At 35.4% G+C, this 15,963-nt stretch overlaps 2 protein-coding genes across 3 annotated transcripts; both read right to left on the bottom strand.

Moving 5' to 3' along the window:
- Nucleotides 1-72: 72 nt before the first annotated feature.
- LOC145619214 (proline iminopeptidase-like) lies at nucleotides 73-11,125 on the bottom strand. Of its 2 annotated transcripts, none has more exons than XM_081673857.1 (11): nucleotides 10,982-11,125; nucleotides 10,418-10,623; nucleotides 6,940-7,038; nucleotides 6,739-6,849; nucleotides 6,601-6,663; nucleotides 6,404-6,497; nucleotides 2,308-2,405; nucleotides 1,871-1,972; nucleotides 1,528-1,641; nucleotides 1,063-1,137; nucleotides 73-336 (listed from the first exon to the last, which is right to left on the bottom strand). In XM_081673857.1, exons 2-11 carry the CDS (start codon nucleotides 10,559-10,561, stop codon nucleotides 238-240), a joined length of 999 nt encoding a protein of 332 aa, XP_081529983.1. In that variant the 5' UTR covers nucleotides 10,562-10,623; nucleotides 10,982-11,125; the 3' UTR covers nucleotides 73-237. The 2 variants fall into 2 exon arrangements, with proteins under 2 accessions (XP_081529983.1, XP_081529982.1); XM_081673856.1 differs by lacking the exon at nucleotides 10,982-11,125 and adding an exon at nucleotides 10,755-10,908.
- Nucleotides 11,126-11,979: 854 nt separating this feature from the next.
- Nucleotides 11,980-14,138, bottom strand: LOC145620777 (amino acid transporter AVT1I-like). The gene is made up of 2 exons (XM_081675487.1): nucleotides 13,706-14,138; nucleotides 11,980-13,172 (listed from the first exon to the last, which is right to left on the bottom strand). Exons 1-2 carry the CDS (start codon nucleotides 13,848-13,850, stop codon nucleotides 12,025-12,027), a joined length of 1,293 nt encoding a protein of 430 aa, XP_081531613.1. The 5' UTR covers nucleotides 13,851-14,138; the 3' UTR covers nucleotides 11,980-12,024.
- Nucleotides 14,139-15,963: the final 1,825 nt, after the last annotated feature.

Here is a 15,963-nt window from a genome sequence, read left to right as displayed (position 1 = left end):
GATTGATTGTATTGAATTGAAGGAAAGTGGTTGTTAACAGAGCATGAAGCAGGAGTTCCTCTAATTTCCATATGAACAAAGTCCTCGGAACTAGTTTAATTCTTTATCATAAAATACGATTAAATTAATTACCAAATGTCTCAACTAAAAAGATGTGAACGATAAATGTCTTGCACAACATCAAACAAGCACATATCATTGAAAGCGTTGCGCAAAAGTCCTAGAACTCTAATAACCCTATTTGCCTTGATAATGCCTTTTTAGCATCTCATTTGCAGCAACAAGTTCAGCAGATATTCCCGGTTCATTGGCTGAATGACCCGCATTAAGGACCACCTGCCATAATTAAAGGCTCTTTCAGATTGTCATCCAAAGTAACAAGAATCAGTCACCTCAAGATCACATAAAAAGGCATATTGATGACACAAAAATAGATGCTTGTCTTTAATAATTACAAATTAGTCAAACAACGAAAATATGAAAAAGTTTGTATATGTGCATTTTGTTATCAAATCTTACCATGCCTTTGACTGCAATGAAAGCAAGCAAAATATGGACTTAAAATATGCAAACTCTTAACTGGTTATAGACATTATCAAGAATCTGTGTCATGCCCAAGGAAGAGGCCAAAACAACTACTGGCATATGGTATACAGAGAATCATACTGACCCTTTAACTTCCACCTAAATAAATAGATCTTAAAACATAGCTGAATTCTTGAGTGTCCGGATTCCGGAAGCATACAAATTTAACAACTTTAATATAGCAAGGTGATGTATAAACAATAATTTGTTTCTTAAGAAAAATTCATTTTTAACAAGGGGTGAAATTTTATAGAACATAGATGAATCATGAATCTTTTATAGAGAGCTAAAATCAACAGCCCTAGTTTGATATACGGAAGACTAACACAGGGGAATGCTGGAACCTTCTTGAATGTGGGCAGGCGGACCTAGAAGACTTCACTGGCTATCATATAATTCCTTAGACTACAGCAGCAAAATAATGATGGGCACTCATGACTACAGAACATTATGAAAATGAGCACACATGTGCATTACCTTGAAGTCAGCTTCTGGCCAAGCTTTGTGGAGATCCCAAGCTGACATCATTGGGCAAACAACATCATATCTACCCTGTAAAAACAGCAATTGCACAACATCAAATTCATGATCATACACTTGCTGAAGGTCTTGCATTTCGCTTTATTATTTCTTCTTTAATGCATTAATCTATGTGACACACATTTCTATTCAGACGAAGGTTAAATTTATTTATTGGTATAAGTAACTCTGCGCATTTTTGTTCAACTTATTTTGACTTATTATAGACAAAATTGGTTCAAGTAAGTTCAGAAAAGATAAGTTTTGCTGCAATGTACAAAAAAAGGTGTTGATATGCTCACAAATAAGTTTTGCTATAGCAATATGAGTTCAAATAATATAAGTTATGATAAGTTCAAATAATATAAGTTTAAAACAAAATAATTTGAATAGAATTAAGCCTAAAGATGGGAGATAGTGTACCTGCACAATAGTACACTTAATGTGCCTTATTTTGTCAATGTTATCAAGCAGAAATGAATCAGAAGTAAAGAAACCTTTATTCTTGAAATAATGGTTTTCTACACGAGCAAATGCCTGAAAAAAGAACACCAATTAGAATAGATATGCCACACAATGCAAAACAGTTGCTTTCCAAAGCCCAAAGGATATACCTATTCACAATTTTTCCTTGAGGAATACAGCATCAGTAAAGATGTCTTCCTCAACCCCAAATGTACAAAAAACGAAAGCTAGTATAATTTGATATGCTGTCAAAGAACAGCTAATACACTAAAGCTTTAAAGTACGACCATCACAAACTTACCAGCGAAAAATCATCATCATCCCCTCGCTTGATGTTATCTTCATTAGGAATAAGATGGGCTGTCATCATCTCCCATGTGGTCCATGCTTTTGCAGCAGCCAGCTTCATAAATCAAAGATAGATATCAGATAAAACATATCCACAAGCTACAGAAGAATAAATTGTTTGCCTGCCATGTTTTACTGTGTATATAAAACTTCGGGAAGGCCCATAAACCTAATTCCAATAAAAGTAAGACAAATTATTCTGTCCCACAGACTTCCACCATGGAGATGTGTTCAAGAACTTTTCACCCTCAATTTTTGTCCCCAAGTTAATACAACTTATCTTAAAATTGCATTACATTATAAAATTAAATTAAATAAACAAACAAAAAGGCCCATAGCAAGTTACTACCAATAGACCAGTAGACCACATATCAACACAACAAAGCTTACCTTTGTTTCCTTATCATCTGAATTTAACCTCTTGTGGTAAGCATCAACAAAACATCCCCTTTCACTTTCAGGAATAAGATCTCTGAATTGTTCCCAAGCTGCATATTAAGGAGTGAGCTAACATTTAGCAATTTGAAGTAACCAAGAAAATGACATTAACATATGATGCAAGAAATATGTGAAAAAAAAAAAAAACTGTCAAAATGACATTAACATATGAATCACATTACAAACAAAAAATTTAGTTTGAAACCCATTTAAAAATTTGGAAAAAAAAGATGACACGACAATTTCCAAATTTCCAATTACAAAAATACACCAAAGTATCAAGAAAAAAGCTGATAGAATATTCAGCTATCAAGAGATTTTAAGACGGTCACATTCTACTTCCTCTTTGACAGCATCAAATAGCAATCAAAATCTGAATTTTAGAGAGCCCAGATCACTCTAATCATTAGTCCATCTTTTTATTCATGAAGTACATGGGTAGTAGTCCAAAATTATCAAAAATTGAAGGCTATTATCCACGCTTTAGAGCCAATTTTAAGAATTTTTTCAAAAGTAGAAGTGAATTCTTGGGGTGTCCTTAGAGGTCATATAAGTTGCTTTGGAACCATATATGACCATTAATCGGTCATATAAAGGCTCGTGGCGGCCTTGAGTTAACTAAGGAAGGCGTGTATGTAAACTGCTAAATTGACCGCTTAAAGGCAAAGTTGATGGTTCCAACTACCAAAATGGCCTCTCGAGGTGTCGTGGGGTCCATTAGAAGAACCTCGGCACTTTTCTTTCCAAGTCCAAACCAGTCCAAAATTGTCAAAAATTAAAGGCTATTATCCACGCTTTTGGGCCAATTTTAGGAATTTTTTCAAAAGTTGTAGTGAATTTATGGGGTGTCCCTAGAAGTTATATAAGTTGGTTTGGATCCATATATGACCATTAATCGGTCATATAAATGCTCGTGGTGGCCTTAAGTTAATTAAGGAAGGTGTGTATGTAAATGGCTAAATTGACCGCTTAAAGGCAAAGTTGATGGTTCTAACTACCCAAATGGCCTCCCGAGGTGTCGTGGGGCCCATGGGAAGAACCTCGGCCACTTTTCTTTCCATGTCCAAAAAAGTCCAAAGCTGTCAAAATTTGAAGGCTTATTATCCACGATTTTAGGCCAATTTTGGGAATTTTTTCAAAAGTTGAAGTGAATTCGTGAGGTGTCCATAGAGGTCATATAAGTTGATTTGGAACCATATATGACCATAAGTCGGTCATATAAATGCTCGTGGCGGCCTTGAGTTAACTATTGAAGGCGTGTATGTAAATTGCTAAATTGAACACTTAAAGGCAAAGTTGATGGTTCCAACTACTCAAATGGCCTCCCGGGGTGTCCTAAGGTCCATGGGATGAACCTCGGCCACTTTTTTTTCCATGTCCAAAATAGTCTAAAATTGTAAAAAAATTGAATGATATTATCCACGCTTTTGGGCCAATTTTAGGAATTTTTTCAAAAGTTGAAGTGAATTCATGGGGTATTCCTAGAAGTCATATAAGTTGGTTTGGATCCATATATGACCATTAGTCAGTCATATAAAGGCTCGTGGTGGCCTTGAGTTAATTGAGAAAGGCGTGTATGTAAATGGCTAAATTGACCGCTTAAAGGCAAAGTTGATGGTTTTAACTACCCAAATGGCGTTCCGAGGTGTCGTGGAGTCCATGGGAAGAACATCGGCCACTTTTCATTCCAAGTCCAAACCAGTCCAAAATTGTCAAAAATTGAAGGCTGTTATCCACGTTTTTGGGCCAATTTTAGGAATTTTTTCAAAATTAGAAGTAAATTCGTGGGGTGTCCCAAAATGTCATATAAGTTGGTTTGGAACCATATATGACCATTAATTGGTCATATAAAGGCTCGTGGCGGCCTTGAGTTAACTAAAGAAGGCGTATATGTAAATGGCTAAATTGACCGCTTAAAGGCAAAGTTGATGGTTTTAACTTTCCAAATGGCCTCCCAAGGTGTCGTGGGGTCCATGGGAAGAACCTCGGCCACTTTTCTTTCCAAGGCCAAACATGTCCAAAATTGTCAAAAATTGAAGGCTATTATCCACGCTTTTGGGCCAATTTTGAGAATTTTTTCAAAAGTTGAATTGAATTCTTGGGGTGTCCCGAGGGATCATATAAGTTGGTTTGGAGCAATATATGACCATTAGTCGGTCATATAAAGGCTCGTGGCGGCCTTGAGTTAACTAAGGAAGGCGTGTATGTAAATGGCTAAATTGACCACTTAAAGGCAAAGATGATGGTTCCAACTACCCAAATGGCCTCCCGAGGTGTCGTGGGGTCCATGGGAAGAATCTCGGCCACTTTTATTTCCAAGTCCAAAACAGTCCAAAATTGTCAAAAATTCAAGGCTATTATCCACGCTTTTGGGCCAATTTTGAGAATTTTTTCAAAAGTTGAATTGAATTCTTGGGGTGTCCCGAGGGATCATATAAGTTGGTTTGGAGCAATATATGACCATTAGTCGGTCATATAAAGGCTCGTGGCGGCCTTGAGTTTAGTTAACTATGTAAGACGTGTATGTAAATAGCTAAATTGACCTCTTAAAGGCAAAGTTAATGGTTCCAACTACCCAAATGGCCTCCCGAGATGTTGTGGGGTCCACGGGATGAACCTCGGCCACTTTTCCTTCCAAATCCAAACCAGTCCAAAATTGTCAAAAATTGAAGGCTATTATCTACGCTTTTGGGCCAATTTTGAGAATATTTTCAAAAGTTGAAGTGAATTCGTGGGGTATCTCTAGAGGTCATATAAGTTCGTTTGGAATAATATATGACCATTAGTCGGTCATATAAAGGGTCGTGGCGGCCTTGAGTTAACTAAGGAATGTGTGTATGTAATTGGCTAAATTGACCGCTTAAAGGCAAAGTTGATGGTTTTAACTACCCAAGTGGCCTCCCGAGGTGTCCTGGGGTCTATGGGAAGAACCTCGGCCACTTTTCATTCCAAGTCCAAACCAGTCCAAAATTGTTAAAAATTGAAGGCTATTATCTACGCTTTTGGGCCAATTTTAGGAATTTTTTCAAAAGTTGAAGTGAATTCGTAGGGTGTCCCTAGAGGTTATATAAGTTGGTTTGGAACCATATATGACCATTAGTCAGTCATATAAAGGCTCTTGGCGACCTTGAGTTAACTAAGGAAGGCGTGTATGTAAATGGCTAAATTGACCGTTTAAAGGCAAAGTTGATGAATCTAACTACCCAAATGGCTTCCGGAGGTGTCGTGGGGTCCATGGGAAGAACCTCAGCCGCTTTTCTTTCAAAGTCCAAAATTGTCAAAAATTAAAGGCTATATTATCCACACTTTTGGGCTAATTTTGGGATTTTTTTTAAAAGTTGAAGTGAATTCGTGGGGTGTCCCTAGAGGTCATATAAGTTGGTTTGGAACCATATATGACCATTAGTCGGTCATATAAAGGCTCGTGGTGGCCTTGAGTTAATTAAGGAAGGCGTGTATGTAAATGGCCAAATTGACCGTTTAAAGACAAAGTTGATGGTTTCAACTAACCCAAATGGCCTCCCGAGGTGTTGTGGGGCCCATGGGAAGAACCGCGGCCACTTTTCTTTCCAAGTCCAAAACAGTCCATTGGGTACCCATTCATATTGGGATTATTATACTCTCTAAGGGTTGTATGGTTCATGAAACTGGAATGGATTGGTATGCAATATCATACTAAGGAGGTATGGTTTCTAAATCCCATACTAGTTTGAAGTTATTTGGTTTGTTGGAATATATTCTACATTTCATAATGGAATGGATTGTGAATCTTTGGGGTGAGGTGAATATGGGATTCCGGTATGAGGTACCAAAGTTAAAAAGGCTAACCAAACAATACAATGGATGGAATGGATTCTAACTTCACTACAACCCATTCCAAACGGTCCAACCAAACGACGATAACATAAGACGTATAAAACAGGTATTGCAGTAACATCAGCGAGTACTATGGACCAATAAATCAGCAAAAATAAGGTTAAGGGTCAAGATAAGCCTCAAAAGAAAATGTGTAATCTACATATAGTTAATGAAAATCGAAGGAACACACCATCAGGAAATATAGTAGCAGCACCCCCTTCATAGAACCAATCGATCTCTTTTTTGCGCAAGAGAAAGATTCCTCTTAGGACCAAGCCAGTGACCTGACATAAGACCAGATGAATTGTCTCAATAATAATGGGAAAATTCTAAGCTCACTAAAGAGTTGGGCTCACTACAACTAGGAAGTGGGTGTCGGAGGAAAACCTTGTCAGGATGAGACTGACTATATGCAAGAGCCAGAGTACTTCCCCATGAACCACCAAAGACCTGCACAATGGAAAAATACAACCATACATAGTTAGACCAAGATATAGCAAAATTCAACCAAATAAGTAAACCAACCTGCCATTCAGGAACTTCCAAGTGCTCTCGAAGCTTTTCTACGTCTGCTATGAGATCCCATGTTGTATTTTCCTCCAAACAAGCATGAGGTGTGCTCCTGCCAGCACCTCTCTGCAAAGATATTAAAATGGCCATACTTACCAGAATACTTCTAAAGGCATAAATATAACCAGTATCTCAAATCAAATTTTAGCTGCTAACCTGATCAAAGAGGATAATTCTGTAAAATTCAGGATCAAAGAACTTTCTATTACTTGGAGAAGTTCCACCACCTGGACCACCATGAAGAAAGACAACTGGCTGCAAGAAGAGGTTCAAAATATGATGGATGCAAGAACTAAAATTAAGCATGAACTGGATTTCATCAACTGATGTTAAGCAAATCCAAAAAGCTCTTCTAATTTAAAGAATTTGTTATGCTTACTGTATAAACATGATTTTAAGTCCCTTAACTATCATATTCTTATAAACTAGAGAATATTACGACAAGAAAGACTCTGGGATTGCACTGTATATTGAAACTGAACCCTCAACATATATACATAAAGGGTTTCATAGACCTTAATAGGACCATGGGATGCCAAGCTGGTTATTTAAATAACATCTTACAGCTTTTTACTACCAATGCAACAAAATTCCAAAATAGCCACATAACTAAATTTAACTAATTCTTGGGACTTTATAGACTTATTGATAGGCCTCTTATGATACCAAGCCAACTTATAAGACCTCGGAGGACACCCCATGCATCCACTTCAATTTTGGAAATTATTCCAAAAATGGCAAAAAAACGTGGATTATAACATAATGTTTGACTATATGGGTACCAGAAAAGAAACATGTCGAGGTGCTTCCCATACACACTAAGACACCCCGAGAGTCCATTTTGATGGTTGGAACCTCCATTTTGCCTTTAAAATGTCAATTTTCCCGGTTAGAACTTACGCCCCTTTCATTAATGCAAGTCCACCACGGAACTATATATGACCGAATAGTGGTCATATATGGTTCCAAATAATATTGTATGACCCCGAGTTGCATCCCATACAATTTAGAGATTTTTCGACGCTGGTCCCAAAACCTCCAAAATTGATTCGATTTAATGTATTATAGTCTTCCAACTCTTCATTTTTTTGACAATTAGGGACTTTTTCGGACCCGTAAAATAAAAAAGTTGGGATTCTACCTATGGACCCCACGACACCTCGGGAGGCCTTTTAGGTAGTTGGAAACATTCACTTTACCTTCAAACCGTCATTTTAACCATTTACGCGCTCGCCTCTCTTAATTAACTCAAGGCCACCACAGACCTTTATATGACCGACTAGTGGTCATATATGGTTCCAAATAATATTGTATGACCAACATTTGCATCCCATAACATTTAGAGACTTTTCGACGCAGGTCCCAAAACCTCCAAAATTGGTCTGATTTAGTGTATTAGTCTTCATTTTTTTGCCAATTTTGGACTTTTTCGGACCCGTAAAAAAAAGTAGTTGGGGTTCTTCCTATGGACCCCACGACACCTCGGAAAGCCATTTATGTGGTTGGAACTATTCACTTTACCTTCAAACAGTCATTTTATCCATTTACGCACTCGCCTCTCTTAATTAACTACAGGCCACCACAGACCTTTAAATGATCGACCAGTGGTCATATATGGTTCAAAACAATATTGTCTGACACCGAGTTGCATCCCATACAATTTAGAGATTTTCGACAATGGTCCCAAAACCTCCAAAATCGGTCTGATTTAGTGTAATATAGTTCATTTTTTGGGCTTTTTCGGACCCGTTAAAAATAGTAGTTGGGGATCTTCCTATGGACCTCACGACACCTCGAGAGGCTATTTAGGTGTTTGGAACCATTCACTTTACCTTCAAAACGTCATTTTAGCCATTTACGCGCTCGCCTCTCTTAATTAACTCAAGGCCACCATATACCTTTATATGACTGACTAGTGGTCAAATATGGTTCCAAATAATATTGTATGACCCTGAGTTGTATCCCGTACAATTTAGAGATTTTTCGACGCTGGTCCCAAAACCACGAAAATTGGTCCGATTTAGTGTATTATAGTCTTCATTTTTTTGACAATTTTGGACTTTTTCGGACCCGTAAATAAAAGTATTTGGGGTTCTTCCTATGGACCCCACGACACCTCGGAAGGCCATTTAGGTGGTTGGAACCATTCACTTTACCTTCAACCGTCATTTTAGCCATTTACGCGCTCGCCTCTCTTAATAAACACAAGACCACCACAGACCTTTATACTGATTAGTGGTCATATACGGTTCCAAATAATATTGTATGACCCTGAGTTGCATCCCATATAATTTAGAGATTTTTCGATGCTGTCCCAAAACCTCCAAAATTTGTCCGATTTAATGTATTATAGTCTTCATTTTTTTTTGACAATTTAGAACTTTTTCGGACCCGTAAAATAAAGTTGTTGGGGTTCTTCCTATGGACCCCACAACACCTCGGAAGGCCATTTAGGTGGTAGGAACCATTCGCATTACCTTCAAACCGTCATTTTAGACATTTATGCGCTCGCCCCTCTTAATTAACTCAAGGCCACCACAGACCTTTATATGACCAACTAGTGGTCATATATGGTTCCAAATAATATTGTATGACCCCAAGTTGCATCCATACAACTTAGAGATTTTGGTCTCAAAACCTCCAAAATTGGTCTGATTTAGTGTATTAAAAGTCTTCATTTTATAACAATTCTGGACTTTTTCAGATGCGTAAGAAAAGGTAGTTGGGGTTCTTCCTATGCACCCCACGACAACTCGGAAGGCAATTTAGGTGGTTGGAACCACTCACTTTACCTTGAAACCGTCATTTTAGCCATTTACGCGCTCGCCTCTCTTAATTAACTCAAGACCACCACAGACCTTTATATGACCGACTAGTGGTCATCTATGGTTCCAATAAACATTATATAACAAAACAAAAAAAAAAAAAGCACCCCATAATTTACGTATCTTCCAGGCCAGCCACTGATACTCATTAACTTGAATTTTATAGCATCGCTCCCTTGCACGTCTGGATTTGGCATTCAATCATTTGATGTAGTCACATTAATCAAACAAAATTTTATATGATCTCATGTCCATTGTTCATCTTCTTTTAATACATTTGATATAGGAAAAATTCAGATTACAGTTCTCAATTTTCTAAAATTAGCTCTTTCATCCTACTCATTTCTAACATATAAATTCATATAGTAAGGTGGCATGTAAAGTGATTGAAAGTTAAATATTTTTAGCTCAACATATCAGAAAAAGAATCCCCACCAACCTCCTAATATAACTTCACTCAATTCTTCAGTATTCTTTCTTAAATGAAAATCTATTCACTGACGGCTGTCTAAGCATTAGTTGAATCATGGTTCAAATAGCATCAAGTATAGTTAGTTTGCTACCATCAATTCTAAATAATGGATTGAAGCAATATTATTGTTCATGTATGTGAGATTGATCAACCTCGGACACTAACATATACTTCCCACAAACACTGCACAAGGACCAAACAACACCACTACATTCACTGACAGTAAATGCACATTAAGAAGCAACATAAAGCAGCAACCTTTACCCTTAAAATTGCATAATTAAACACCAAATTGAGCAGATAATCAACTAATTAACATCAATAATTATCAACTCACATGCCCATTTGGGTTCCCAGATTGCTCCCAATAAATGTTGTGAATATCAGAAACCTTCAAGAACCCAGAACTATAAGGCTCAATTGGAGGATACAGATTCCTATTCACTTCACATGAATCTTCTTCCTTGCTCTCCAACGCCATGATTAACTGTTGCTCAATGCTAGGAACACAATTTCTCACTTGCAATCTTAGCTTTCTTCGTTCTACAACCAAATAAACAGTAAATTAAAAAAAATATAATTAAATCATGAAATTTTACACATACCCAATTCAATTAGGAACAAATTACTAGTACCCAGATCAAAATTAACAATCAAAAAGTGAAATTGAAGACCTGATGAACAAAATCGAGGTTGGGTGGAGATAGAAAAGATGGGTAAGTGAGAAAAAGAAACAAGAGGATGAATTGAAGTGGGAGGCAAACTTTTCAAGAAAAGACTGAACTTTGTTCCTAACATCATCGTTATTATCATCATCAAATACTAGAATTTCACAATCAATTGATAAGTCATGGTAAATATTCAATCAAATTACAAACATTTGCCAGAAAACAGAAATTACCTTAACAATGAGAGTGTAACAATAATTCGTCTTGCTCGGAGTGTAAATCTTCCTTTTTATTGTCCCTTTACTTCTGGGGTTTCTACACAAAATAAATCATTTTTCTCTTTTTTGGTGACTTAGATGAGTATGAGTGTATGACCATTAATTTGTGTTGATGTTGTCACTTTGGATACTACTTCACCCTAATTAAGTAATTACCATAATTTAAATTCATCCGACGTCAACAATTATGGATTTATGGGTGTAGCACTACGATGACCGACTCTTTAATGAGACACATAGATATTGTAATTGAAGCCACTTTCGACATATATTAAATATATCAACAGTGATAGGTGTAACACTACGATGAAAGTGTCCCTAAGATGAGCTACGATGCTACCCTTTGTGATCAAATATTAACATCAACTACATAATAATGATGGGTGTCACACCATTATAAGAACATCAACAAAGGTGTGATAAACTTATAACTCATTTGAAGGAATTTCAACCTTAATAGGACCTTAAGAGTTGGGATTTCTAATTAATAATTAGAATAAAGTCTTAGGGCCTGTTCTCATACGATTATTTTCAGTTTAGTGCAATTCTAATAAGTTCAGTTCAGTTCAGCTCTTAATTTCCTTCTCTTATAAAATATTCAGTTTAGTTCATTTCAGTCAATGAGAACAAACCCTTACACCTATTGAAATACTATTATTACTAGTTTACTACTGATTTTCAAACTAGCCATTTCATCATTGGTGACATAAATTAAACTCATTATCAAGACCTTCAAGACTTATTGTTCGATCTATTATAGTTCCAAACCAACTTTTATGTAGGAAGACTCTCCCTAGTCCCTACACCCACTTTGTATGTTAGCACTTTGAATTAATATAAAAACGCTCGCCTTTTTTTTCTTTCTGCAAATACTACAATAACCACATACATACATGAAGCTTAAAATTCAAAAATCTGTCGTCGGACTTGAATTTTTTTTTCTTTTTTGCTTATCATAAATGAAAATGTTTACAACATAAACTAGACAGAGTAATTAACTATTTATGCATGATTTCATGTACTATATTTACCAAAGAGGTGTATGTACCAGATACTAGAATCAATATACTAGAGCATACAATCCCCCAAATATAAATATGCTCGACTAATCTTTTGTTAGTCTTGGCATTACTTGAAATCTTCAAGTAACATAAGCATGGAATTGTAAGCGAACCCGTAGCACCTAGTAATGCTCCAGCAAGAGCCATAAGGTATCCAAAGAATGGAAGAGCCAAGGCTACAATAACTTGCGTAGCAACCAACACGGCTCTAATCACAATCTTGAACAACACATTCTTCATGTATTTGCTTGGAAACCAACTTTCCGTAGTAATAACCACCGGTTTCAATAGTAGTGCGTATTTTACAAGAGGAGTGATCACAGTGATATAAATAGCAATTTTCGAGCCTATTTTGTGTGTTGGAAGGTTCAATGTTATTTGCGACTCAACTCTTGATCCAAACATTAAGTATCCTAAGATTGCCATCGAAACATATATGAAGGTGGAGAAGGCAAAGGAAAGCAACAAGGCCTTAAAGAAATGTTGCTTCTTTTGCATGGAGGTGTATAAAGTAGGAAAAATGGGATGTGAAGTATAACACAACATGTATAAGCTAATAGCAGTTGGAATTCCCTTCCAATTGAGAAGCGTTGTAGTTTGAACTTGATGGAATCCAACACCGTCTAATGCTCCCACCCATAAAACTGATCCAAGTACCAAGAGACTAGCTACACAACCAGTAGCAGAGATATATGCAAAAATACTTAAGTTGTCCAACAACACTGTGGGGAGAAGAATTACCGCGATGATTATTATGAAACTTGATTTTCCATCGATTGATATCCCAAGTGCATGAATTGCCACCCTAGGAAACAAACTATGAAGATTGTCGCCTTCTAAGATTAGGAAACCTGTGGTGGCCATATAGAGGTCTGCATATAGGACTATTGATACGATTATTTTACCAATTTTACCAAAAGCATGCTCCCCTATGTCCGAATAATGTTTGATACGTTGATCGACCTCCATGCACCTCTTTATTAGAAGGCCCGAGTAGGTAACGAAAATGAATATGGTGAAAAGCAAAATTAAGCTCAACCAACCTCCCGAGGCTAATGCATAGGGAACTAACAAAACACCATTTCCTGAGCGTAAAAATAAAACAAGAAAAAAAAATAGTTAGAAAGAATTTTGATAAAGTTATATTTCATCAATCATTATATACATGAATTTGCTCTACATTATAATTATAAAATAATTTTTTTAAAAAAATGTATCTTAAGAATACACATGTTGAACAAAATTAACAAATCATGATCACAAAGAGACATTTTTTTTCCTCTCATTTCTTAGAGGATTTATGATACTTTTTTTTTTTTTAATATATTTGATCATAAGATTACTAATAAGGTTAACAAAAAAAATGAAAAATAAATAAATAAATAAATAAAAAGGAGAAATAACATCGATCAAGAGATTTAGGCGGTCTAATCATATTAAATATTATCGCCATCATGTGTATGCATTACATTGCTTCATAAGAAATACATAGACACACAAGATAAAAACGGACATTATATTAGGGGGAAGTATTAATTAGTGCACTTGACAAAATTACACGCACAATGTTATATGACTGAAATAATTGATGAAACAAATTAAAAGCAAAAGAACTAACCGAGGATGGCGTTGGCACCATTGAAGAAAGTCTTGAAGAAAGAGGTGTTACCCTCTACAAGGGACAACTCGTTGTTTGCCTCTAAAACCTCGAGTGCCGGTGTAGGCGGAGAAGTATTCCCATTTTGTTCACCCTCCATTTCCATATTCTAAGGAGGTTTAAAGTGAGGGAGAAGAAAATGAGATTTATTAAACTAACTAATGGCCGAATATTATTGCGTAAGGTTTGAGTAGATTTTTGTGTGTGTGATAATAAAAGCAATCTTTTCTGAAGTTTGTTTTTGTTTTTGTTTTTGTTTTTTTTTTCTTTTTCGTTTTTGACGGATACTTCAATTCTGAAGTTAAATACTGATTAGAGTGTAGTGTTATTTACTTCCTTGATTCTAAAATGAACATGTAAGCATAAAATCTGGGAAATATTCTAATTGTGATCGAAGAAGATATATTGTGGACCTTATATAATATGAAAAATAAATAAGTAAAAGTGTTTGATTGATACTTGAACTCTTCACAAGTCAGGCTTCAAAGTTGACGCCCACCACATTGACCTAACTTTTGTTTGATTGGAATTTGGAGCTAGTATAATAAAGGTCACGAGTTCAAATATCTGTTTATAGAAAATTTAAGAATGGGTATAAACTATAAAGAGAACCATGTGATGAAGCATGGTACGGAGTATAATATAAACTCATTTAGGAATACTCTTAACAATCATTTAAGCCTTTAATTAATTGAATAGGTGATAGTCTTATCTTGGTAGAATTATCAATAGTGAAGTCAATATTGACTCACACAGCTCATAATGTACAGTTGACAACTGTACATCCACCATTAGAAGCTTCTCCACAAAATTTGACTGGTTTTTGTTTGGCCACGGACCACTATTATTATAGTACCCGTGCGTAGTTTTAATTACTCCGTAACAATTAAGAACTTGTTTTATACGACATTTTTTTAAAAATAAAAAAAAATAAATAAACCTTATTACTTATGCATAAAAATAAGATTATAGTATAGTCAAACTAGAGTATCAAATCAAATTAGTCCACACTATACCAGACTTTAGTGAACCAGAGTAAACTTATTCATTGTTTTGGCAATAAGAAGTGCAACGATATTGTTAGAATGTATTCTCTCGGTCTTTGAATAAACGTCTCATTTTACGGAAACATGATTTTAGAAACTTTTCATTAATCAGATACAATTACAACCCTATAAAAAGGTCACTAGGATTTTTAACAATCTACCATGGATAATCTTATAAGATATATACAACTTGCTAAAGTTGAGCTTTACTTTAGGAGTCTAAATAAAACAGAATTGACCAACTTGAAAATATTGCTACTGTCTAGAAACAAGACTAGATACATTCACATAATATTAGATTAATTTGTTACATAAATTATTCCTTTAAAATTAAAAAAATTAACCTCATTTTCAGGTGAAATTGTTATTAGGTGGTACAGGAAGTAGTGTGATGATACACTCATATAGTAATCTCTCCTTCCCTACATAAATATCTCATTTTACCTAAAAATCTTCATACAAAATATTTACTTTATTATGATTCAACCATATCTTACTATTTTTGTAATCTCCTTTTAATTAATTAACCCTCACCCATCTTAATACATATACGTACTATCAATGTATAATCAATCAAGCCTACTATTATTTTACTTTTGGTTTAACTTCATAAATATACGCGTTTAAAAAGCAAATAAGACAATTATTTGAAAACGTACCGACGTAAGATGGTTTATTATTGTAGATTCCTTGTATACATAACCAATGGTGTTTAGTGAGTTAAAGTTTAGTCCACAAAATTCTAGGGCCCATGAAAATTTACTTGCAAAAGAAGTTAGAATTTTAGCAATATTCCATATTATGAGTCAAATAGTCAATATAGTATGATAGTAAGCAAATGTTGACAATATTTTCTAGAATGTACGTAATATATCGTCAAAGATTTGAGAATCCATACAATCACATGGAATTCTACGTACTTTGTCGGCCTTCTTCTAGAACGATAAATAACACTTCCATGCAACTGTATACTTCATGACTAGCTGCCTAAGTAAGTTTAAGCGGAATAATTAAGACTGTAATTATAATTAATGTTGATTTTTTGTCTTTTTGAAGCTTCTTAGCAGCTTCATATAAGAATTAGTAGAATATATACTACCATCATCATACTCTATATATAGGTTGAAAAGGTTTGTTAAAAAATTTCCACATCACTTTTGATTCTCTACTGTT

The sequence above is a fragment of the Chenopodium album genome, chromosome 27 (genome assembly GCF_948465745.1).
Source record: "Chenopodium album chromosome 27, dcCheAlbu1.1, whole genome shotgun sequence".
Lineage (NCBI taxonomy): Eukaryota > Viridiplantae > Streptophyta > Magnoliopsida > Caryophyllales > Amaranthaceae > Chenopodium > Chenopodium album.
The sequence above is the reverse complement of the archived record's forward strand: the minus strand, read 5'-3'. Positions and strand labels throughout refer to the sequence as shown.

Excerpts from the sequence above, each read along its gene's own strand:
- LOC145620777 (XM_081675487.1), bottom strand. The coding sequence starts at position 13,850 with ATGGAAATGGAGGGTGAACAAAATGGGAATACTTCTCCGCCTACACCG. Across the intron at positions 13,173-13,705 it reads TGGTGCCAACGCCATCCTCG|GAAATGGTGTTTTGTTAGTT; the intron begins GTTAGTTCTTTT and ends TTTTACGCTCAG.
- LOC145619214 (XM_081673856.1), bottom strand. The coding sequence starts at position 10,896 with ATGATGATAATAACGATGATGTTAGGAACAAAGTTCAGTCTTTTCTTG. Across the intron at positions 6,664-6,738 it reads TGGAAGTTCCTGAATGGCAG|GTCTTTGGTGGTTCATGGGG; the intron begins GTTGGTTTACTT and ends TCCATTGTGCAG. Across the intron at positions 1,138-1,527 it reads TTAAGTGTACTATTGTGCAG|GGTAGATATGATGTTGTTTG; the intron begins GTACACTATCTC and ends CTGTTTTTACAG.